The sequence below is a fragment of the Anarhichas minor genome, unplaced genomic scaffold (assembly GCF_050575085.1).
Source record: "Anarhichas minor isolate MPS153535 unplaced genomic scaffold, ASM5057508v1 ptg000007l, whole genome shotgun sequence".
In the NCBI taxonomy this organism is placed as follows: Eukaryota; Metazoa; Chordata; class Actinopteri; order Perciformes; family Anarhichadidae; genus Anarhichas; species Anarhichas minor.
In genome coordinates, this window is record NW_027466453.1 from 1,919,026 (window position 1) to 1,945,225 (window position 26,200).

Below are 26,200 nucleotides of genomic sequence, written 5' to 3' on the forward strand. Positions count from 1 at the left end.
AGAGCTGGTTTGAATTACAGAACATCTGGAGCTGTAATAAAAGTTTCCCACCAGAGAACCAATGGGGGCCAGTAACGTGTGCAAAGAAGCTCTCTGTCCTCTCTCCAGCTGTTCAACGGGACATGGGTCCAAGCTGCATGATGTGTTCGTGTCTGTACTGAATCTCTTCTGATAAGCGGGTAACCTTCTTCACTCAACTCGTCAGCTTTCAGGTAGAGGTTGCCCTCATTGATATTAAACTATACGTCCGCTGGTATCAGTTGCATCACACTCTGTCTTGATTCTAATTGTCTGAATTACAATTTATCAAATAATTATTTAACTCAGTTTTCATGTTGCTGATTTGGATGTTATTTGAATCTCTTATTAAAGACCAGTCTGATTCTGCTCAGTGCTGCTTTTTATTACACAGAAGCCACAGAATGCAAAGAGCAAATGTGTAAGTGGAAAAGGTGTTTATGATGTGCTTTGTGTTGAAATACAAATAAAGCTTTGTTGAAAAAAAGGCCAGAGAGCTAATCAGAATAAGCCCCTCCTCCTGTAGAGAGAGCGGCCTGAGACACACACACACACACACACACACACACACACACACGGTGCTGCCGTCCACCACTCATCCCTCGCTGCTGCCGACTCCGGATCCCCTGTAAGTGTAAGACTTCATCGCATGCCGGCTCATCTGCGGACCGTGTCCGCAGAGAGAGTTGTCCGGATCAAACATTCGTCCTGTCGTATTGACGCTCGGTCGTTCACGTCTGCGGGTGCTCGTGCTTGAACCGTCAAAGCGTCGGGATGCGCGGCGTTCGACAGCGTCCATGTCGGGGAAGCAGTTGGAGCAGCATCGGTGTTGACTCAACATCACAAAGTGATGTGCTATTAGTTCCCTGATAGGATCCATGACTAGTGAACGGGATCTCTGGTGTGAGAGCCGGCCGGCTCTAGTCGGAACCAGATTCCAACATGCACAAACAACATCCATCTAAACAAATCATTTCAATGCATTTGCCTTTGGATCCACAACAGTGACAGTACTCCTCACACTGACCACTCAGCATATTTCACCTTCCGCTTATAGAAGAGCAGCCTTAGTTGTAACTCAACATTCAGCAGTAATAACCACAGTAAATAAATACGTGTATTTGTTATACCTTATCAATGATGTTGTTCTTTTTGTTCCAGGGCCCGTGCAGCTCAGTTCCGGACTCCTCCAGGTCTCACAGCAGACATCAGCAGGTTGGGAATTTATTAAGATTTCATTTCACTCTCCAGATGTGTATGAAGCCTCCACATTGTTTTACTACAGACCTGCACTGCCTACCGGCCAAGCATGGTTCCGACTTTAGGGTAAAGTAATACTCTGTACATTAAAATCATCTATGATACATCATGATATCTGTGTGACTGAAGAATAACAAATACCCCTAATAAGACAAAAAGAATGAATTACTGTATGTATTCATTCACACCGTTGTGGGGTCAATGGGTGAATGTTGACATGCATGTTATATAAATGCCATTATGTTGTTATGTAAAGTTACCGTTGACAAGTCGTCTTCAAAGTAAAATGTGCACTGCTGCCTCTTAAATCGGCTTTGTTCCTAAATGGTGTGGTGTGAGGCCTGAAGACAATCCAGATGTTTTTTCATACGCACAAATTCATTTTGATTAAGTAACAAAGGGTGAGGCCAGAGATGTGTCAGCTTTGGATGTTGAAGAGAGGAAGTGGCGAGTGGTTGCTATGGTTACCATGCAGATTTACATGTCAGACTGAATAGTTGTAGATCAGTGAGTGAGTGACCCATCACCCGCTAAAATACAGTAATAGAAGTCATGTTGAAAGAATGGTTTGAAGCACCAGGACTCAATCTCACCGACTGTTTAAGGCAGTGGTTCTCAACTGGTCTGAGTTAGTTAGCGGAAAGATTAACGGGAGACAACTTCGGGTTTTCTACAGACGAACATCCGGTTTTCAAAATAAGATGCCAACATATTGCATAATGGAAATAAGATTAAATTAATTATATTCCAATAAGTATAAAAAATTATACCTTCATCTCATGAGTTAAAGGGAAAATACACCTAAATTGTGCGTAAAGTGTCTTTATTCTTTGATTTGAGGGTTGCTGGAAATTAATAATCAATTAAGATATTTTACCAACCAAAAACTCTGAACTGAATTTGTATTTTCAAATGGCAAATTTCTGAAGTTTTTAAGGTGCTATGAAAATATTTTTCTCAATAATTCCCCACAATGACTAATGCATATATATAGACAAAAAAAGCCTAATATCACAATATTTGAGGTGCTCCAAAAATATTTTTCTCAATAATTCCATACAATGACTGATGTATATGTAATCAAGGCATCGTTGACTCCACCCATAGAGAAAATAAGACATTTTTACTGTACCAATTAAGAGATATTTCAAATTAAAAGTAAATGTCATACTTACAGACATAATGTCATACTTACAGAGGACGTACAGAGAAAACGTCTCATGTCTCATAGAGACTGAATATCAAAACACCAAGAGGAGGTTCATTTTTCAGGATATCCCCAAATACATGCACCACCTCCAAATAGTAGTTTTGAAAGAGCATGGAGCTGTAAACCATGTCTGATTCAACAGACTTTATTGCTGTCATTATGATCACATGTTATGTAGTAGTTTCCTTCTTCATTTTTCTCTTTTTTGTCAGCCATTGATGTTAGGTCATTGTTGAAAGGCAATAGGGAAGCTGAATGAATTGTCTGGCCGTTGATAATTAATCCAGTAGTACTTGTCAAAGCCAGCTTTGGATGGAGAGGTGATTATGTATGAATATATATTTTCTGATCCAGTGCCTTCATGAACAGTCGACAGGAGAAGAAGAAGGTGTTTTCTTGCTCTTTGGTATTGCCGAGCAAATTGAAGGCCTTGGTGTAGAGTTAGATTTTGGAGTGTTGGATGGTGAGTTTTTCAAAATTTTCCATCTCCAGATGTTGAATCACTGGCGAGACCAGACGGATCTTTGAAAGCCATATTTGGGTGTTGTTGTTTTCTTTGTTCAATAGCTTCCTGTTCCTTACTACCACCATGATCATCGTCAACGTAGAAGATGTTGTTCAGCTCGCTCCCTGACCTTCATCACTTTTACTTGCTCTTTCATCTTATGATGTGTGATTGATGGCATAGTTTAAATGATTAGGGAATAGTACGTATACTAAAGTAGTCGTGCTATTGTAATGTGTCTCTTCCTGGTTTTAAAGGCTCCATCACAATAAAGTCATGTCGCTTTCTGAACAGACTGTTCTAGCTCAGGGGGCGGGAAGCTGGTCAATCGCTGGCAGCTCTCATCACCGTGTGTGTGTGTGTGTGTGTGTGTGTGTGTGTGTGACGCCTAAGGTTTTTGTTTTCCAGAATAATGTAGAGGCTTCAACGAGGTCTCATTCTCTGATAGATTTGAGCAACCTATGACCAACATGTGTTTGTATTCCTGTTTTCACCTTCACTGACGTAGTGGAGATGTAGCTTCATGATTTCTAAACATCATTCCAACACACAGATGTGTTTGGGTGGTTACTGTCACGGGGTCTTCTGGGTAAATATCTATAGTTGTCTGATGTTTTGCCGCAGCTTGTTTCATGAAGTCTTCATTTTCTAAAATACTTCTGATTGTTTCCTTTATTTCATGTGAGTCAGTCAACTTTTATTCCCTCTTCTCTGCATTATGAGGATGTTTAACTATTTTAGTTTTTATTGAGGGGAATCAAGGGAAATGGAATCTACAGCAAGAGATACGATGATCAGCAAAATTGTCCAAAGGTGCTACTAGTTGGCCATCAGCTGTGATGTTTGTGTTTCACAATCCATCTCTGTATTTTACGTCTGTATTGTATGGCGACAGCTGTGGACGAAGGCGTTGTGTTTTCAGGTCATCCGTCTGTCCGGTTCAATTCTTTAGTGAATTTTCCACTCCTGATAGTGTTAGTGGTGTTGTTTATTAACTGCAGAGGGAAACATCTGACTCTTTTAGTTGCTAAATAAAGCTTCAGATCTGAGATCTGTGTGTATTAACACCGTCCACTGTCTGTCCTATGCTTTGGTTAGTGTGGTGAATGGTTTCTTAGAAGACTGCACATATTGTCTCCCTGCTTCCCTTAACAAGAAGCCTCCATTAAAAGCCTATAGAGTCTGTTTTACCCCGGCTGTTTCAGTCACAGCTGCTGTTGCCAAGAAACCGGCACCGTGCCAGTGTGCGTGCACACATGTGTTTGTGTGTGTGTGTGTGTGTGTGTGTGCGTGCGTGCGTGCGTGCGTGCGTACGTGCGCGCGTGCATGCGTGCGTGCGTGCGTGTGTGTGTGTGTGTGTGTGTGTGTGTGTGTGTGCGTGTGTGCATGGGTCAGGGTTTCCTTTGCTGTGTGAAAGCAGATATCTGGAATGATCCTGTTTCTGCTGCCAGTGTTGCATAAGAGCTTGGAAGGGAGAGAGCAGACAGCCCATATTGCCTCACTTTGCACATTTCTTCCTTATGTTTTTTTCTCTATCAAGAGATAATAGGAATAGTTATTGATTATTTAATATATGGCTGGTACACCAGCTGCAGCTTAGAAAGCCTGAAATGGAACATATACGATTTGTCTTGAGATTCTTCTAGTTGAAAGGCAAAAGCTTTTCTTTTGTTCATTTGTATTTATTTTACTGATATATTTGGATTGTTTCATCTGTTGGACAGTTTTACCTGTGTTTAAATTTGACCTTAGTTCATCTTGCTTTTTGTTTCGCTTTCTATTGTTATATTGTCGTGTATCCTGCTTTGGCTTTGCTTTATCTGCCCTTTGGAAACTCTGCTTTTGTATAAATCTGATTATTATTATTAATAGGTGTGGGAATAAGACTAACTCACGATACCATACTATCATGATACAGCTATGCTGCTATACCTGGATACGTTGATAGACAATCAGCTATGATACATCACGACATGTGTGTAACTGAGGAAGAAAAAATACCCCTAAAGCCAAAAAGCAGTAATTATATAATAACTGGTGTAACGGACCACTTTTGATCCGTGATCCGTACGGATCCCCCTCACAGTAGCACGCATGTGAACCGTGCATTAATTACACAGTTTATCTTAACCATCAGTGTGAAACAAAGTTTTACTGACATTGTTATCCACCAACATTCAGTAAAACATGTGATCAGGACATCATGTATGCTTTTCTAGTCTCTGATCATGTTACATTGTAAACAACCAATCAGTCTAAATTGACAGGAGGAGAGCTAGTAAAGATCTGTGATCTGTGATACGATCTGAACCGTGAGGTTCATGAACCGTTGCACCACTAACTCACTGCGGTGGTGTGAGTTTGACAGAATTTGACAACTAAGATGAAACAATGAACAACGTGGGTAGAGTCTCAGCTCAGTGGCTATTTAACGCTCCCTCTCTGTCTCTGTCTCTGTCTCTCTCTCTCTCTCTCTCTCTCTCTCTCTCTCTCTCTCTCTCTCTCTCTCTCTCTCTCTCTCTCTCTCTCTCTCTCTCTCTCTCTCCCTCTCTCCCTCTCTCCCTCTCTCTCATAGGTGACCTGGTGAAGTTAGACCCTGAGGGCTCTCTGCCTCTCCCTCACACGTCTTCCTGTCTCTGGACAGTTTTGTCATGGCGTCCTCCCTGATCAGCCGTCAGTTTGCTCTCTCCCTGCAGAAAAACCTGTGGCTCAGTGCTCCAGGTAAATCCAACACTCTTCAATTTAAATCAAATTTTTTAAAATCCATGCTGTAAGTAGGGTTTCACCAGGTCCAGTCATGGAACTTTGCTATAATGTTGTCTTGTAGATTTACCTAGAAGTGTTAGTAGAACTGTGTGCTAAATGCTTCAGGGATTTGTTTTCCATTCTAATTAATTTTCTTGTCAGTTTTGCTCATTCAGCCATTTTAAAACTTTTTAATATCATTAAAAAAATGATTTACTCTGAAAAGGGCTGTTAAGACCACCTATGTGTCATTTTTGATGTCCCTGAATTGGTCTTAAAGTCTAAATTGAAAGTGTGTATGAGAAAGCAGATAATCAGTAAATTATACCATTTCTTCTTTTTAACTATGCATATGCCTCCAGCCCTGCTAGATCTGCACCTCACTGTATTGCAACTGTTTTCAAACTTTATTTCTCAGTGAGCTTGAGTATTTGTCATTTTTTGTAGTTTTATACTTGTATATTACCAGCAGATAAGAAGTCATAATACTTCCACTGTTCTCAGGGATAACAATCAATGCAACTATGATGTAGTCAGTTTTTTCTCATCAGTGTAAATGTTTGACTGTACTGAAATCGGATCAATGTTCCTCTGAGGTCATCGTCTCAAAGGTCACCTCTCCTGTCAATCATCACTAGGCCAATCTGTGTGGGTCATATTTAAAATGTGTAGGATGGGGCCAGAAGTTTAGTTTAAAACATTCAATGAGTGAACTTACAGTATCAACAGAATGTGTAGGTTGACATTATGTCAAATACATAACATAAATATCTACTGAAGAGAGCATGCTAACCAAGTGGCAGAAACGAGGGAACGCCTGGAGAGTCACAGCGGGCTGGTGGGGCGCTGGGTCTAACCTGTTTTTGTTGATCTGGTGAGGAGTCCCAAAGGATCAGACCTGTTTCTAACACTTTGGATTTAATATGGTCATAACCGGGGTAGTAGCAGCATGTAAACACACTCACTCAGTTATTATTGTTTCTCTGTTTTCTCCACCAGGGTGTCGATATGTCAGTAAGGTGGCACCAAAGACCCAGGTAGAGTTTGATTACGATGGACCATCCATGAAAACTTCAGTTCCTGGACCACGATCACAAGTAACACGCACACACACACACACACACACACACATACAGACACGCAAATCAGCACACTCTATCCTTTCTTCAGGTATTCAGTATAATTGACTTTTTTTTCTGTAGGAGCTGACGAAGCAGCTGGGAGACATTCAGGTGAGTTGAGGGTTTTGTGTGTGTGTGTGTGTGTGTGTGTGTGTGTGTGTATATATATATATATACTGTATATATATATACACACACTATAGTGGTGTTATAGTTTTATGTGTTTGTTATGTTGTTTGTTGGAGGACCACAGTGGTGTTTTAATCCTCAATGATTGTAACTATTGCTGCACAGTTGTTCTGTATTTTTTAATCATCAAAAACATTCAATCAATCACTACTAGGAGAGGACTTTTAAAAGCAGCAGCAGTAGGTGAATAAAAAAATGATTCTGAGCCATATCTGCTCTCTGCTTTATATTTCTAAATGTGTGTCACTGAACCAGTTATGAAACAGGTCTGGAGTTGTTGACTGAGATAGATTAGCAGTTTCTATGTGTTTTCACTCAGCAAACCATGATCCTGAAACACATGTTAGAATAATAGAATGTCTCTAGGTAACATTCACCAGAATGTTGGACTTTTTATTCCCACAGTATGTTTATTTGTGTGTGTCGCATGGCGGGTGTATGTGTTTGAGTGTCTGCTGCCAAGTTAATACAGGAGGACTGAATTCTTCTGAATAATGTGCTTAATACAGAACATGTCTATTCACAGAATGTTGGTGCAATCAACTTTTTCTGTAACTATGATGAGAGCAGGGGGAACTACCTGGTGGATGTGGACGGCAACCGCATGCTAGATATCTACACTCAGATCTCCTCCATCCCAATCGGTTAGTAGCAAGTGATCCATGTATGGATAAAATCCTTTATTACCACATATTTGTTGGAATGCTGTTAAGCATTCCAACTATTGTTCTTCGAATCTTTATTGTTGGAATGCTGTTAAGCATTCCAACTATTGTTATCCTGTTTCTCTTTATTCAACTTCACTCAACTTCTATTTCTTCCGTACGTTTTTTGCTACTTATCTCCTTCCACATTTTTTAAGCTACAGAAACCGTTCAAATATCAAAATGTTCAGCTCATTAAGGACACGTGTGCTATGACTTTTCATATTTCTAACCTTTAAACTTTATGAATTATTAAGCTTTTTGCAATTTTTTTTTTGAATGGGTTCCTATGGAGAAAATGTTCAAATCCTCTTCAACTTTCAAATCCTTCTACTTCCTCATACTTTCAGCTACAGACACCATTTTAACTTTAAAATGTTGAGAAAACCCTGATCTATTGCCGCATTATTCAGCTTTTTGATGTCTTTTATACTTTTTGAACTGTCCCATTTTAACTTTTATGATTTTTTCACTCCTTTTCTGACTTTATAATGGGTGTGTATTGCGCAGCTTAGAGTGCGTGATGTCACCGCTAGAGTGAAGAGCAGCTTGAGATTCTTGTGAAAAAAACATTTGTCTTTTGCCACTGTGTCCACAATCTTCACTCTTCATGCATCATTTCTGGATGTAGAAGTAGCTAATCTTGTCCTTGTCGTAGACAAATGACTGTGGAATCCCACAGATTTACACATTTGACACAGAAGCCTGTAATTGAGAGGAAAACCAACTTTCTGCTCCATAGAGACCAATGTTAAATTTTGCTTCAAAAACATCTTCCACAGAACACGGTACCCCATTTCTAAATCGCCAGTTCAGCCACATTTGTTACACTACAGACACAATTTTTACAGGATCTGTTCTTCAACTCATCCTTCCTCTCATTTATTAATATCGGAGCAATAGGAGCTACGGTTATGGGAGTTTTGAGGATTTGTTTGAGAGGTGTTTCCCTGTTTAATCGCCATGAAAAGGCTGCAAGGACACAGGTGTTTCTGATTAAGCTCATTAGTGATGTTGATAAACACACAGACTCACAGACACACACGCGCTCCTCTATCTCTCTCTCTCTCTGTCTCTCTCTCTCTGTGTCTCTCTCTCATACAGTCATTCAGGTTCTTAGAGATCTTTAGAGGATCCCCCCCCCCCACACACACACCCCATTTTAAAATAAAAGCCCCACAGAATGAATTCTAACTGAAATGCTTATGATGAAGCCTGACATTTAATAACCTGTTTATGTTTATCTAACATTATGAGTCCATCTCCTCTCCCCTTCTCTCCCCCCCCCCACACCCCATTTCAAAATAAAAGCCCCACAGAATGAATTCTAACTGAAATGCTTGTGATGAAGCCTGTCATTTAATAACCTGTTTGTGTTAATCTAACAATATGAGTCCATCTCCTCTCCCCTTCTCCCCCCCACACCCCATTTCAAAATAAAAGCCCCACAGAGTGAAATATAACTGAAATGCTTGTGATGAAGCCTGTCATTTAATAACCTCTGTTTATGTGTCAAACATTATGATTATGTCTCCTCTCCCCCCCACCCAGCCCCACCCTTTCAAAATAAAAGCCCCATGGATTAACTGTATGTAAACATTAAGCTCAAAATTAGACTTTTTCAAATACTGCCATTACTATTACTACTACTACTACTGTTATATTATATACTACGACCACTACTACAGCTATTACTACTACTACTTCTACTACTTCTTCTAAATACTAATACTACTAATGATACTTCTACTACAACTACAACTTCTACGACTACTATTACAAATATCACTACTGCTACTACTTATTATAATGCTACTAATACTTCTACTACTAATAATACTTCTACTTCAACTACAACTTCTAGTACTACTAATACTACAAATATCACTACTGCTGACATTTTTTAAGCCACAGAAACCATTCGAATATCAAAATGTTCAGCTCTTTCAGGAGAGGGGTGATATGACTTTTCATATTTGTAATCTTTAAATTCTTTGAATTATTAAGCTATTTGCAATTTTCTTTTGAATGGGATCTCTATGGAGAAAATCTTCAAATCCTGTTAAACTTCTTCAACTTTCAAAGCCTTCTTCTTCTCATACTTTCAGCTACATATGACTTCATATTTGTAATCTTTCAACTTTTTGAATTATTAAGCTTTTTGTAATTTTTTTTAAATTGGAGATCTATTTTCAGCAATGTTTTTGAGATTCATTTCAGCTTTCAGCATTCCAACGCATTTTCAGCAGGAAATGCATTTTCTAGTCCATTTTACTTTCCGGTATCGATACATATTGTGAATTGGAAAATGAAAAAAGAACTGTAGTTGGAGAGCTGGCAGTTAACACCTGGGCACTAGTGTTTCTAGTTTGTTATTGGCAGAAATCTGAAGAAGTTACTCTCATGTATTTGTGTTACTTAAAGGCAAGCAATGATGAAGGCAAGAAGCAACCAAACTTCAGATGGTGCGGCAGTGCTTGACAGCATTCTGCTAGCAAACATCAGTCAGAGTTTAGGGAATTCTTGGGTCTAGTTGTTGTTCTGCTTCCCCTGGACACAGCAGTACATTAAATACACCCAACAAACCGATTTCTGAAACTTGTGGATTTTGTAATATTTGCACAGAGGAAGACGGCACATTTTAGAGACGTCCAGAGCGGATGCTAAGGATCAGTATCTGGGCTAATCCAGGCGTCAAAATCTGCACTTTTCGTCACAAAACTCTCGTGTGTTTGCTCCACCTCCTGTTGCAGCGCTCCGCTCATTTACCACAGCCGGTTCTATAGTGCAGCATTTCACTGCTTATGTAAGTGAAAATAGTCAGTCACGGTGCCTCCAAGTAATGATTGACATTCACAGAGATTCCCTCAGCTACAATGCAAAGTACAATCATCAAATAGCAGTGTACAAAACATTCAGATAGCAGCTTCTCGTTTTAGCTGGTGCTGACCGACCCTTTCACCGATTATAGTGACAAGCGCAGCTCCACCCTGTGCTCCACCCTGTGCTCCACCCTGTGCCCCCTCCCTCAGAGGCAATCAGAATGCTCCCAGTCTCTTATGATGCACCTTTAAAAATGTGGCCAAACTGAACAAACACACATTCACACATATCACAAACCTCCAGGCGTGGTCTGGCTGGTCTGATTGCAATGCATGGGTTCTGCATCTGTACTTAACTTGCTCCAGATCAGATGCAGATGGCATGTTAATACTAGCAAGAGATTTTGTCTTAATTCAACCTGGGGGCTCTGCAGGTTCTACTCGACTACTGTTTTGTTAGCATGGGTCTACCCTTTTGTTTTTGGTTCACTGACCAGCATAATTTACAGTAAGTGTACAATTTAAACACTGACCAGTAGAAAAGGGAACTTCCTATACCTTCACTGCCAAAAGTAGATTCTAGATCCTTCATGATAAAATATTTCAAAGACAAATGTCAAGGTTTAGAAAATGCTCTCCTGCTCTCTTTGAAATGGACCTTTGTTCAAAGACTAACCACTACTCCAGTTGGGCTGCAGTATTCCAGTCTGATTAACATTATTTGTGGTTTCAGCTCAAGGCCTCAGGGCCTCCCTGACAGAAGGGTTCCTGTTGGAGCCAAAAATTCACACACTTAATTAATTCAGTAGTTGAAAGGGCACAGGAGCTTGTAACAATTGCTTACATTCTCAGAATAAGAAAAAGTAGATTTATTTAAGACATACCAGGCCAGTATTTCTTTTAAAAAAAATGTAATGTTTTTTTTGTTATGCTCACCGTTTCTACCCGACTCCTCACTGTGACTAGGATGTCTAAAAGCCACAGGATAATATCATGTCTTTACCTCAGCCTTCCTTTAATTGATAAGAGTACTGGGAGAAGGATGTACTCTCAGAGCCATGATGTTTTTACAGATGAAGTGAAGGTATTTTACATTAATGAATTCAAATGGAAAGGGAGATATTGAGAAAGAATGGACGTCTTGTGCCTGTTTGTCATTGTGATGAAGTCCCCGGAGTCTTTGGACCTCCAGCATTCATAACTTGTTTCCTGTTTTCTCTCTCTGTGTCCGTCTGGAGCTCAGTAAACGAACTAATGACAACGACCAGTTGGACGAAAGGTTCATGGCTGTGAGACGGTGTTTGCTTGATTTCGGTCTTCAAGGTTTTCTGTGTGTATTTGAGCTCAGAAAGGCAAACTGTGTTTTAGTTCAGTTGACAAGGAATGGTTCATTGATTGTGATATTTCTTTGTCTGTAACTGAGCTGGATGTCAGTGGATTGAAGGATTTTGAGTTACATAACAAGTCTGAAAATAATGGGAAATACTGCTAGTCTACTCTAATATCTACCTCTAGTATCTACCTGCTTGATGTCTAGTTACAGACCTGCTCTCATAGGATTATTAACCTGTTCGTCACTCTTAATACCAAACAATGCATTCAACCCCAGAGGAAAAGTTCAAGGTAGAGAGAGAATACAAGGTAGAGACTGAGATCATGCAAAAAGCTCTAACAAGTGGAGCGCTTCAGTGTGCCTCACCGCACTCTGCTGGTTGGAAGTGGAACAGCTTATGTAAGGCAGCCACATCCGTTTAGGTAACATTCAAGATTCAAAGCTTTATTGCCACGTGCACAGAAAACAGGACAGACATTAGCACTGATCTTTTGTTCTTCACACTAACAGCTTTAACTCAACATGTCATCACTCAAATGTACTATATTTCTTGGAATGTTCCTGAAATTGGTACTCAGGCAAAAATAATTCAAGAACCAGATGGAAAGATCTCCACGCTGATATATGCTTACTACAAAGAACTCATCTTTCAAATCTTCTTAGCTTCTAACACTAAACAAAGGAGTTAATATTCCAATTAGTACAAATGTTTCATTGACTTCTAATACTACCATTACACATCCCGAAGAAGGTTTCATAACAATTAATATCAATGACAATCCAACAACAATCTGAAACATCCATGACCCAAACACTGCCATATTTGTCCCCCCTCCCCCGCTAAAGCCACTCACAGTGCATAACACATCCTAATAGACAGTGATTGGAATCGTCAGTGGATCAAACCACCAACTCAGGTAACACACATTTTAGTAATCTTCCGAAACATTCAAATAATTCAATGATTTTGGAAGAAAGAATGAAAGACTTAGACAATATATAAATATCTTTGACTGTTCTCGACAGAATGAATGATTATCCACTCAATGGATTAGTTGATTTTATCGACAGATCTGTAAAGCTGAGTTTCTCTTTAAAGAATCACACAAAAGTACCACTTTAAATCTTGTGTATAACAGAAATTAGTCTCATAAGCATGAAAATATATTCAAATATGACTCAGATATTAATATTTTAAATATACTAATAAATTCCCTTCGAAGTCCTTAATTACTTTCTACTGAGGGAAAACACATTTTACAACCTGTACTCATCAGAACATTATCCAAATCGAGACAGAATCCTGTCTTTTCTCATAACAATGTGCCAAAACTCACTGAAGTGAATGCAAACACCCTGATTGTCAATAACACAAGTATTCTGCAGTGCACTTAATCATTAACAAAGCACCAGGACCTGATGTGCTGAGCTCTACAAACGGTTCTGGTGTATATTTACTCCACTCTTCAGCAGACTAACTGCTCAAATACAACAAGCTGTCAACATAAATACTGCAGTAATGACGCTCCTCCTGAAACCCAACAAACCTGCAATCTAATCATCTACATTATCATTCATCATTTCAAATGTAAAACTCATCCGTAAGACTCTATAGCCTCCATATATTATACATCCAGATCAAACCGGTTTGATCACTCGTCCAACAATAGACACAGGCTGTTCCACTTTCACTATCCAGAATCAGTAATTGTTTCACTGAGTGCAGACAAGCTTTCCAGAAATTCAAATATACATTTTCTTATGAACACGTCACCTGTGAACAGCCTAACATCGCAAAGCTTGACGCTGAACACAGGCACCAGGTGAGGATGCCCACTTACCATGAGGAAAGTCAGTGCTTCGTTTATCCTCGTGCTACTCTCCTCAGAGCGCTGTGTCAGTGCTTCATCACAGATCCATTCTGCTTGCTTTCTTAGTGGCCAAATCAATGAAACTCCATATACCATGTTTTCATTGCTACATGATAAATGTATGAAAAAAAAGCCAGAACCGAGCATCAACCCACTTTAGTCATTGTTAGTGATTGATTGTGTCATCTTCATATTTCATGAGCTTTGTTTTGGCTCTATGTGTTGGATTTGAATTTGCTATATGGAATGTTAGCAAATATGCATTTTTAGCCCAAAAAGCGTATATCAGGGGCCAGTGGCAACAAGCTAACAGTGTGTTATCCAGCTAACTGGATGGCTTTGCTCACACACACTCAAACCCATGAATTCAAGACTATTGCTTTTCATGAGAGATAGCAGGTGGCTGTTATATAGATTTGTCATGAAATGTTGCCCTAAATATGTATGTGGAGTGCTTCTCGGTAGCAGCGTTATGTGTGTAAAGATGTGTGTGTAAGCAAAGCCACCAAGATAACCGGCTAACACCGTCATGGAGCTGTGGGACACATGTCATACAGTAGAAATGATTGGGACATGACTGGACTTCAGTTTCCTCTCCACTTTACCCAATCATTTTGTAACATAAAAAAATATATTTATGATTTGCTTATTAAAATTATTAAATTACTTATTAATTCAATCATTATTAATTCCATATTTTTAATATCTTCAAACATGTGATCTGGCTCCAAACCCTTCCTCTGGATGACAATACTAAATGTACCCATACTTTTTCTTTTGCCAGTATAAATGTGTACACCACCTGTTAAATGACATCTACTCTGACCCCGAGACCAGAGTTAGATTGTCCCATCCACATTTTCAATGCTTCCTACGCCCATGCCCACTCTCACTCTGTCCTCCCTCAGGCTACAACCACCCTGCTCTCCTCAAACTGATGTCCAATCCAAACAATCTGGTAGGTCTTCCACATTCAAGATCATTTGTATCATCACTACAGTGAGAGTATGAACTGGTGTTGTTGTGTATTGATTTGCTATAGTGTATGGTGGTCCAGCTTTTACAGTAAGACAACCACAGTTATACAATTCAGCCATATTTGAATTAAGATGCTCCTGGTTTCGACTGTTCCACTACTGTCCTAGTAAAGTTTAACTCTAAAGAGGATTATCCCAAAATACTACCAAATAACAGGCTGTGGTGCTTGTGGAATCCTGCACTAATCTAAGGGCACCATGGGGAAATAATAATAATAATGCATGACATTGTGGCTCAGTGGAGTACTGCATTAAGCAGTCACTGATGTCAAATCATTTCAGAATTGAATTTGTACTTTATTTGGACAATAGGTGATGTATGTAAATCACACAGTGATGCTGTGGTCAATGAATGGAGCTTACATGTTATTTACCCTACTTTAAATGAGCAACCACGTCACAGTGTAGTCGGGTAGGTGAGAGCAGTCAAAGTGAATGGATTGCTGAGTGTCCCTTCATATAACGTTTTAGTTGTGCTTGTTCAGTGTTGTCTGAAATGTGTCTGTGCTTTCTGTTTATCTTTCAGAGTACTCTTGTGAACCGACCCGCCCTGGGAATCCTGCCTCCGGAGAACTTTCCAGAAAAACTCACTGAAAGTCTTCTCTCAGTTAGTAACATACACACAAAGTTCAACATATTGAACAGTTGAGAGATAATGGTGTTAATATTGTTGTAAGAAAAGTGTATTTAATTATATGCATATTTGACTTATAAAGATAAACAACAGTAACACAAGTCTTCCCTCCTGTCAGGTGGCTCCCAGTGGAATGGCTCGTGTTCAGACAATGGCCTGTGGCTCTTGCGCCAATGAGAATGCTTACAAAGCAATGTTTATCTGGTACAGGGTGAGTGAGTGCTACTACTACTGCTACTGCTATTTCTGCTATTATTAGTGCTTCTACCCGGGGGCAAGACACTGAAACCCGGGTTGCTCCCCGGTTGCTTCACAGCAGCCCACTGCTCCAAAAAATGCTTAGGATGTGTTGAAAGATCACATTTCATTTATTAACTTTTATGTTTATGCCCATTGTAATAACTCCAACTCCATCCTCGAGTCTCGAGTTGCTAATCGGCTTAGAAATATGAACCTTTGCACAGAACAGGAGGTCTTGGCCCGGAGATCCACTATCTTTTCTCTGGATATCTGCTGGTTACACCATAACCCTGGAATATTGTTCGTTGTCCCCAGAGGTTAAATCATCATCAGACAGACTGCCGCTGGGTAGTGACATTGTCAACCATCTAAATCTTACTCTGGATGTTCACTAAAGAAAGATCAGCCGGTTGTCTGACAGCTCGGTCTGAACATAGACAGTGAACCAGCCTCTGACTGATGAGCCAGCAGGTAGCTGTGGTAATGATAGCTTTATAATGACAACTGGATGCAAACTGTTGTACTGCTGCAGAGCAGCGTGGCAGGGACACTGTGTGTGTGTGAACAAGTTAACAGAGCCTCTTCCACTCACCTTACAATAGACAAGATCAACATATGTAACCGACATATGTAAGGCGACCGTATACAACAAAGATAGCTACAAAACGAGTAGATGAAAAAAAATACATGATGAAATGACAAATGTTTTACTGACGTAAACTAGATTAACATTTGACTAACACAAATGTACATTTAGACAAAAGACTCAAACAAAATCTGAATCAGGCGCCGAAATCTACACTGGAGGTCAGGCTCTAAAAGTGCTAGATCCAATCCAATCTATTAGAAATGTGTATTCTTCAACACAACTGCAATAGAACCTTTCAGACACAGTTCCTCCAGAGCAACAGGCTGATAGTACTTCCTATGACAGTAAACAGAGCTTTCTGTGAGCCCCTTTTAAACACTGATTGAGCCTGATGAATTCATTAAAAGTGCCATTTAAATTTACATACAACCCTGATGTGCTGCAAGAACTTTTATTTTCTAATTGGTTACATAGTGTACACCATTTTATTTCTTAAATATGTATATTGTTCTGTTCTCAAGATAAATATCTGATGAAATAAGAACTTAGATATGATCTCAACAACCAAATGTAAATGTAGCTTCATCTGTGTGTGTTTGCTGTAGAACAAGGAGCGAGGCCACAACACACCGTCTGAAGAAGACCTCAGCTCCTGCATGATAAACCAGGTGGGTGTAAGAACGTTCACTACATATCAGAATATTTTGACATTTCCAGATATATTCTACTAAATATGTGCGTCATCCTCTTTGTCTTTCTCTCTCTGTTTTTCTGTCTCAGGTCCCAGGTTGTCCAGAACTCAGTATTTTATCTTTCATGGGAGCTTTCCATGGAAGAACCATGGGTATGTTATCGATCGCTTCTATTTTGACTTTTTAGAAATGTTGTTGATGTTAGAATTACATTTGGATTACAGATTTTGAATAATCATCTTGAGTGTGGCTCAGTATCTGAGGGAGCTTTGAAACAATCCAAACTTTAAGCTTTCTGCAGGTAACACAGTTCAAGTTACGTGAATAAACATTTAGATTAAAAGTCTGTCTGTGCTTGGTCCAACAGTATCACAGAATTTAATATTATTATCTTAATTAGTTAGTGAAAATCGCCTTAGTCCCGGAGTAGGAAAACCATTGGTCACAGGCCGCTGAGTTCTGATCTGGTATAACCGCGGCCAGAGTCATGTCATACTCAACATTCTGCTGCTCTGAAATTGTCTCCACGAATGAAAAGTGTTTTCATTCTCTTCATTCCAGTCACTTCTTTTCTATTGGTGGTAAACTACTGTCAATTCAACTCAACACGTCAACACAAGATATAAACCTGCAGCACACCAGAAATACTACATGATGAACAACCATTGAACTATAGTGGCTGAGGTATTATTGCAACATCATAGATTCATGGCTAACACAATCTTTTTGCCTTGTTAAGGTTGCTTGGCAACGACACACTCTAAAGCGATCCACAAGCTGGATGTGCCATCATTTGATTGGCCGATCGCTCCGTTTCCCAAACTGCAGTACCCGCTGGAGGAATTTACCAGAGAGAATGCACAGGACGAGGCTCGCTGTCTGGAGGAGGTAGGCTGTGTGTGTAGAGGAGAAAGCTGGGATGGCGATTATTTAGTTTTTGTTTTCTGGGATTAACCTGACAAAAAGTCATCCAGTCACACAGTCAGCCAACACAAAGGTGCTATGCCTTAAATACAGTATATGTCAATTCACTCATACAACCTTAATAAAGTAGACTTTTATCCTAAGAACCTGTGAACAAAGAAATACTCCAGCACCATTTGCTTTCTAATTGTTAGATAAATGTATTAACATTATTAAAACTGAAGGTTATGTAGTTTGTACATGAAAAACTCAAAATATTCTTCCTCTTTATAAAAAGACAAATAAATACACATGTATCCAACAGGTGTTCAGTTCAGCTCATTCTCTATTCAAGCAGCTATTCAAACCAAATTCAGTTCATTTAACAGGCCAAAAACAAAAATGTCCACAGGAATACAGTTCAGCTCAAAGTATATATCACTCGTGCTGTCAAGGCACTAGTCGCACCAGCAGCAACTAAAAGAAGAGGAGGGTGAGCTGGATGATTGAACATGTTCAATGTCCACAGTTCAGCAGTAATTTCAATACATGTTATAATGTAAATTCAATCATCCGTTCATATCGCAACTGGCAGGCTGTTACTGTTTGCTGTGATGGTGCTGGCACTTTGTGATGACGCGTCCCCGCAGTATGCGTGTATAAGAGCAGGATGCAATACTTGTTCCATCATGATATATTGCAGAAACAAACATTACATCTCTCTTTGTTGACTGGACAGTGGCTGGAGCATTGGGTTACCTTCCCTGCAGACTTTCTTTCATTAAATGTATGTGCAGTACCTCAGTGCAGCTAATAGCCTGTGTAATTATGCTTAACTGTGTGAAATTCATCTGGCCATTTGTTAAGTGCCGACAGGACTTGCAAGTGTTTGATCAAGGAATCCAACTTGTGTGTATTCACTTGTTGATTCAAAAGCCTAACTTCCATGGTTGTGCTAGAAAGATAGCCCATAATGATCTATAGTGATATTTAAAGCTTTGGTTGAAAAATGCAACCTCTCTCTCTCTCTCTCTCTCCCCCCCCCCCACCAGGTGGAGGACCTGATCATAAAATGGAGACAGAAGGGGAAGCCTGTGGCTGGGATTGTGATTGAACCAATCCAGGCTGAAGGGGGAGATAACCACGCCTCCCCAAACTTCTTCAAAAGCCTCCGCAACATTGCACGCAAGGTAACAGTGATCACTATGGCAACAGATCCTTTAAAAGGGCGTTAGCTTGTTGAGCCAATTGCATCAACTGGGAAGAAATACTGTAGTGCTGGACGATATGAAGAACTCAAATACTGTATCAGGACAATTTTAAACAAAAACCTCGACATCGATATTGTGAACATATTGTAGGGTTGATTATTGGTGCTTTCATAAAATATAGTAATGTGGACATAATGACTAAGTAGGTGAAGGCAAATAAACTCCTGGAGCAGTCTGGTAAGGTCAGAAGATGACATCAAGTCACTATTATGAAGCCTTTAAAACCAAGAAAAGACACTTGTGTCATATTGTGATGTCCAAAATCTAAGACGACATATAGTTTCATATCACAATGTCAATTTAATATTGATATATTTCCCAGCTATAGTATACTGGTTCACTACCCTCAGACACCACTTTGTTGACATCAAATTATTATTGAGTTATGCCTCATGATGGCAAAATAACACCATCTCACTAAATAGAGAAGTAATGAAATAGTTTATACTAGATTGGACTGCATGTTATTATAGAACAATGTGATCTGACTGAATTCAGATTGAGCATAGATTGAGATCGTTGAGCTCTGTAAGTGCTCTCTACCACAAAGTGTATATTCACTTATATACAGTGCAATGAGTACTAATGAATTTACTTTATAGAGAAGTTGATCAGCATGCCAGGTAACAAAAAAAGTATTTTCGTAGGGAATGAAAATCCCCCAAAGCACATGATGAGCCAATCATACAGGGAGGCAGGGGAGCCCCATAAGAGCTGGAACACTTTGAGCCACATGAACTGGAGGAAGGTCACTAATGCCAATGATGCCTGTCACAGACTGTGTTCAGAGAAAGGCACACTCTTCTAGGACATGGTTTTAAGGCATAGATCCAGCCCACATTCGACACTGAAACTGGGTCTGGTATTGTCTGAAGAAAGTCTTGTCAAAAGAAATTTCATTTATATTACATGTATTCATGTGTCTTGTACAAGCCAAGCCACTGTAGATCTAACTTCCGAGGATAAGTGCCTCAATACCTGCCTCCATGTTCCAGGAGGCTCAGAGTGACGGTAGACGACTTGACATTCATTATGCAGATCCTAGTGAACAAACAATAGTGACTTGGACGTAAAACTGAACCTGAACTGTTGCGAGCAGCTACAGGAAGCCAGTGGACAGTACTGAAAAATGTTTCTTTGTCCCACTGTAACTTTGCTGCTTTGAACCAAACAATCTTATATTGTGTTTTGGTCAAACTTTGTGTTTTTGATACAAGCCTTTAGATTCCTTGTGAAATGTTATATTTGGACTGTAGCAAAGTACACCATTGTACATCAACACTGGTCCAGCTGCTGGGATTCTGCCGTTCATGGTTGTGGTCCTCATAACTGACATGATAACATCAGTGTCGTCTGGTCCTGAGTCAGTATTCCTCCTTATGGAGACTTCCTACTCGAGCTTCTTACCCATTGACTCTCCTGTCAATGAGTGAAAAACTTCTAATTCCCTTCCTTTCCTCCTACTGCTTTCATTATCTCTTTACCTTGTTCACTTCTCCGTAGCTCACTCTGTTAACCCTTTACCTCCCCAGCATGGCTGTGGTTTCCACGTGGATGAAGTCCAGACTGGTGGAGGGAACACAGGAAAGTTGTGGGCTCATGAGCACTGGGGCATGGATGACCCTGCTGACATTGTGTCCTTCAGCAAGAAGCTTCTCACTGGTGGCTACTACCACAAAGACGAATTACAGGCTGATAAGGTTAGTCATTGTTATATTGGTCATATTTAATATACTGTATCATATACAAGTTTTCTGTGATGTGTTTCAGATTTGATCAAGACAAACGGTCAAAAGCCCTGTTAGGAGCCTGTAAATGTCCAAAATACCCCAAAGTATGGATCAAACCACATACTGATGATCTAGCTATTCTTGGAAGTTTCTCCAGTATTGGGTCTAATCACGTTGGTGCTGCTAGAGAAACTGGGCGTGGTGAAGATAAAATCGAAAGGGTTCATCATCTAGGCAGCATGAATGGGCTGAGTCAATGTAGTAGCAACCCACCCATAGCCACAGCTCTCCAATCAATATTGTAGTTTCTTAGATCACATCCAAAAGTTGGAGGATCACCAAAATCATTTGCTGTATATTTATAAGTATAATACCTGCAAACCCGTTGTTTTTAACTTGTTATCTGAGCTAGGAAATAATGAGATCAGTCGTGTGTGTGCATCTTTGTGTCTGTGCACGGCTAATCTTGCATACAGCTGCATCAAACTGCATTATATTTTAGGTGCTCGTTTATGGCTGCATGCTCAAGGACCTCTCATGGTTGCAGTGACTCAGACTTTCTCAAAACACCTGCCATTGATTGACTGCTGACTCACTGCCATTGGACTGTCTCTTTTATATATTAAAAGATGTTTGGGAGATCGGTTTTTGATTACAAGTGTGTTTGCTTGTGTATCTGTTGTCTTTTTTCAGCCGTACCGCATCTTCAACACGTGGATGGGTGACCCAACAAAGAACTTGCTCCTGGCTGAGGTTCTCAATGTGATTCGCAGAGAGAACCTTCTGGAGGAGGTGACCCGCTCTGGAAAAGCCCTGCTAAACGGCCTTTATGAGCTACAGGTAGTGTGTGTGTGTGTGTGTGTGTGTGTGTGTGTGTGTGTGTGTGTGTGTGTGTGTGTGTGTGTGTGTGTGTGTGTGTGTGTGTGTGTGTATGTGTGTATGTGTGAATATGTAACGGTGCACTTTGTTTTATTTGCGCCAAACTAGTGAGGTTAGCGGATCACAATCTATGGTTTACATGGATTTTATTGTTGGGAGTATAGCCCTGCCTCTGTTTCTGTGGCTCTGTCTCTGAGAACAGGTCTGATCTCCTTCATCACACACACACACACACACACGCACACACACACACGCACACACACTGTCAAGCCTACTTAGCCACATATCTCAAAGTGAGCAAATTCTTGTGTTTTATCACGCCAGTGAAAACGTTGAAAACATGCCTGTTCAGAACGAGCTGAATGTTGCTGCTTGCAGATTTCTGGAGAACCGCAACTTCACACTCAACTCTGCGCTTTCTTGGTCCTCAGCAACACACCTGCCATGACATACTGTGTTTCATCACACATGTTTAGATATTAAAATTATTGAATTATGTTACTGTTCTAACTCATTGTAACTTTAAATAACATACAAAAGGCCCCAAGCTCTTGAAAAACATGCAACTCAACGTTTTACTACACTGTGTAATTCTACTACATTTACCTGACAGAGAGAAATGTTATTGGCTACGTTGCAGATTCAGATTTGACATACAACATAACCTACGTGTGTGTGTGCGGGTGTGTGTGTGTGACATACATGACCTTCATGTACATGTATGTGAACATGACCTCCGTGCGTCTGGTCCCCAGGCTCAGTACCCCGGCCTATTGAGTCGAGCTCGAGGACAGGGGACCTTCTGTGCCATTGATATCTGTGATGATGCAACACGCAGCAGCATCCTGCTCAAGGCCAGAGACAAAGGTATGAAGTACACCACCATTTCTTATTTACAGAGTACTTCTGCTTAGAACTCACCTTCCTTGGAGTACCAAAATGATGAAGTGATGACATTTGGACAGACATGGATGTAAACTGCAACATGACAGGCATACAACTTTTCTAGTTGTTTTTAGGGAGTTGAACAGTGACAGCTCTAATCTCACTGTTAATAACTCCATCAAATAGACAGTTTACATCATTACACTGTCAGAAAATGTTGATATTGATATTAATTGATACTGAATGAACAGGAATAGGCTTTTGTGTTCAACCTTATGAAGGTGGATGACAGATCATTGATTGAGCTGTGTGGATACCCTGTAACAGTGTTTGTCATTGACAGGTGTCCTCCTGGGAGGGTGTGGGGATCGATCGATCCGTTTCCGTCCAGCTCTGGTTTTCAAGGACTACCATGTGGACATCTTCCTCAACATCTTCAATGACGTGTTGGCCCAGCACAAATAAATGGTGACCCTCAAGGAGCCTGACTGACACTGCATGAGTTAATCCAGAATGGAGGGAGGAAACTCCAGACAGTCCATGTCATGATAAGCACAATCCACACAATTACTCACACAGCTATCTCATATATCCTCTGTTTCAGATCCAATAAGCCAATCTTCATCCCCTTAGCCAGAAAAGATGATGATGATATTCTCATGCTTTTGCTGCCATAAAGGTGTACCCAGAAAAGCATCCAGGTGCAGTAACTAGGTATCAGTAACTGAGAATGTTCATGTTTCTGTAAAATGAATCTGTGGAAATGTCTCCAAACTCCAGAATCATTCTCATCTCTTACATGTAGACTGAGTTGACCGCTGGATGAAGTCATGCCAGATTGTACATCATGTCAGCAAATCTAGCTGCTACTCCTCCCCCTACGCCCTTGTGATGACTCTGTGTTGCTCTTAATAGGAATGACTTTTGAAATGTTGTAGCCCAGAAAAAAATGTGAATCTTAAACGGACCATGACAATGTCATAGATTGTTTAGTGCCTGCATGTCACTTAAATGTGCTAATATTGTTTTCTTTTCTTTTTTAGTGGCTCAAACGGGAGCAGCCATTGGTAACCTTAGTTGATCTAAAATTCTGAACACATTGACTTGACTCTTGAACAAAAGCTTCATATATTGCCAAAATTATATTTTGAAAACAGATTTACTTTTCATTTTCACGCCACACTTTGTTATCATTTCATATTTAACACTTCTCATGTGTGACAGAACAGCCAGTTGGTGTAAATTCAGCATGCAGGAAAACTGATCATTTTCAGTTTGCATCAAGCTTCAAAATCCTTCTTCAATTCAGACTGATTATGGGTTCACAGGCCTTCGGCCTCTGTGGGGTCGTTCACACAGAGGAGATAAACCATGACCTGGATGACTGAGAATCTTCTAGCTGTTAGTGTCAGGCCTGTTAGTAATCCGTCTCATCCAAGGCGCAACAATGAGCCATTCCACACTTAAAACAAATGTCACCAAGCAACACAAAGGTCAGATCTAAAATGCGTTGGACGTGTTTTCAAACAGTATTTTTTGATTTCTCAAGAGAAAAGACTTCAAATATATAGATTAACTGACTGGTTTGACAAATGCGCGTCTTTTTTTTAATGGGAATTGTGCCAGACTGCTACTGAGTGGATGAGACAGACTCAAACAGGGTTGGCCTGTTAGCAAACTGTAGCTAAGTTGCAGAACTTGAACTTTGAGCACAAGTCCATTGAGAAGCAATTAGATCATAAGTAATACAAAGATGTAGAGCATAAAGGCTTAAACACCGTCACAGCACAACTTTTTCTTAATATTTGTAGAATTCTTTTTTGTAACTCTGCCCAAGCTGTTGTTCTACTGATTCTGTAGAACACTTAAAACCTTCATCGGTGTCTGAATGTTCCATGGAGCTTTTAGGCAAGTGTTACAAGTGTGTAGCAGTTCAGAAAAGGTGTTATCATTAATTTATTTCTGATTATTAACTCACTACAGTCATTATGTTCATATATATATGAATATTATGTACATTTTTTACATTCATTTTGCAGAAATTATATCCAGTAAGCCTAATGTAAATTTGTTCCACATAGTTCACAGGGTTAGTGAGTCTTGTATAAACATCGATTTTAAAGGACATGTAAAGGAGTAAGAACTGCAGGGTGTCCATGTGAGCACAATGGTGATGATGACAACAGTGCCGTCTCCTTGTTGTCAGTCAGTGTTCCATGAATCCACGACGACCTTTAATCTTTTTGACATGAACTATTATCACTTGTGATCTGAGATAGATGATTATTGATGTAATTATTTTAGATGGCTCTAACTGTTGTCTATAAAACATTCTGTCCATTTAATGTAAGAAATAAAAGAAGTTTTGATTAACCTAGTTGAGTTTTTATTTCTTGAGCATGAAAGCTCATTCAGCCCTTCCTATCTACATAGTCCACTTTGACCTGAAAATATGATTCAAAAACAGTGTTTATTTAAAATGATATGAATGTCGAAGTGTCTCTTTTGCAAGCCTGAATGTTCTGAGGTGAAGAAAGACTTTGGGGGGAAGGTCGTTAAAAATAAAGCCTGTCTACCTGCCTACCTGCCTACCTACCTGCCTGTCTACCTAACTGCCTGCCTGCCTGTCTACCTACATCCCTTTCTACCTACCTGCCTGTCTGTCTACCTACCTTTCTACCGGTCTAGCTACCTACCTGTCTATTGGCTGTCTACCTGCGTACCTACCTCCCTACCTACCTACCTGTCTACCTACCAGCCTATCTTGTTAACATCCAGCCTATTTTTGCTCCTTTCTCTAATGTTACCTACCCAAGCTCTAAATATCAGCCAAAAAGAAAAGTTGTGCTTTTGACTGTAAACATGTATTCGTATATTTAAAGGATGGAATGGAGCTCGAGATGCTACAGTTATATGTCATGTGCTGTCACCATTCCGCTATCACAGCATTCCTAATGGTTATGTTTACATTTCTGACATAAAAAAGTTAACACATTTGTGAATTCTCCATACATCCAAACTGCTCATAACCATTGACTGAAATAGTTTGGAAAGGTAATACTCCTTTAACATGTAGTATTTAAGTAGGTGTTGACGTAAGGGAAGAAAACGAATAGGCTGTGAACCTGTAAGTGTTTCTTGCAGAATTCAAGTGATCTGTAAAGTGAATTCATTATATTTACACTGATACTTCCGCGACAGTTTCATCGGCCTGTGTACGTTTGGATAGTTTGTTTTATCATTAAATTAAACTATCAAAACGTTGCAACTCCGATTTGTTTGACTTCATCATGGATGTGTTTAAAGAGAAGCTTTTGCTATCTCCTCGGTTGTAATCGGCTACTCTCGTCAAGTTTCGAGGTAAGACGCAGTAGTCCGCTTTGGCGTGACAACGTGGCGGTTAACAGCCAATAAGAATTTATCCAAAAGTATTTCACGAATGTGTCCTACTCCTTATTGGTTAGAACCCCCTTCAGGGCGTTGGTCATTGGGTATCTGAACAACAAGGCCCGCCTCCCTGACATTGATATTTAAAGGTACAGAGTGCCAACGCGGACGGAAT

The 26,200-nt window shown here is 40.0% G+C and overlaps 1 protein-coding gene across 1 annotated transcript; it reads left to right on the top strand.

The window, feature by feature from the left end:
• Positions 1-586: 586 nt before the first annotated feature.
• On the top strand, positions 587-25,015 carry abat (4-aminobutyrate aminotransferase). Its single transcript, XM_076082331.1, has 18 exons — positions 587-646; positions 1,180-1,233; positions 5,569-5,714; positions 6,738-6,835; positions 6,941-6,970; positions 7,575-7,692; positions 14,687-14,736; positions 15,342-15,422; positions 15,568-15,660; positions 16,884-16,946; positions 17,059-17,122; positions 17,710-17,858; positions 18,926-19,063; positions 20,677-20,844; positions 21,568-21,714; positions 22,509-22,620; positions 22,982-23,106; positions 23,243-25,015. The coding sequence occupies exons 3-17, from the start codon at positions 5,645-5,647 to the stop codon at positions 23,101-23,103; spliced, it is 1,503 nt and encodes a 500-aa protein (XP_075938446.1). The 5' UTR covers positions 587-646; positions 1,180-1,233; positions 5,569-5,644; the 3' UTR covers positions 23,104-23,106; positions 23,243-25,015.
• The last annotated feature ends 1,185 nt before the right edge of the window (positions 25,016-26,200 follow it).

Excerpts from the sequence above, each read along its gene's own strand:
- abat (XM_076082331.1), top strand. The coding sequence starts at position 5,645 with ATGGCGTCCTCCCTGATCAGCCGTCAGTTTGCTCTCTCCCTGCAGAAA. Across the intron at positions 6,836-6,940 it reads TTCCTGGACCACGATCACAA|GAGCTGACGAAGCAGCTGGG; the intron begins GTAACACGCACA and ends TTTTTTCTGTAG. Across the intron at positions 17,859-18,925 it reads AGGCTCGCTGTCTGGAGGAG|GTGGAGGACCTGATCATAAA; the intron begins GTAGGCTGTGTG and ends CCCCCCCACCAG.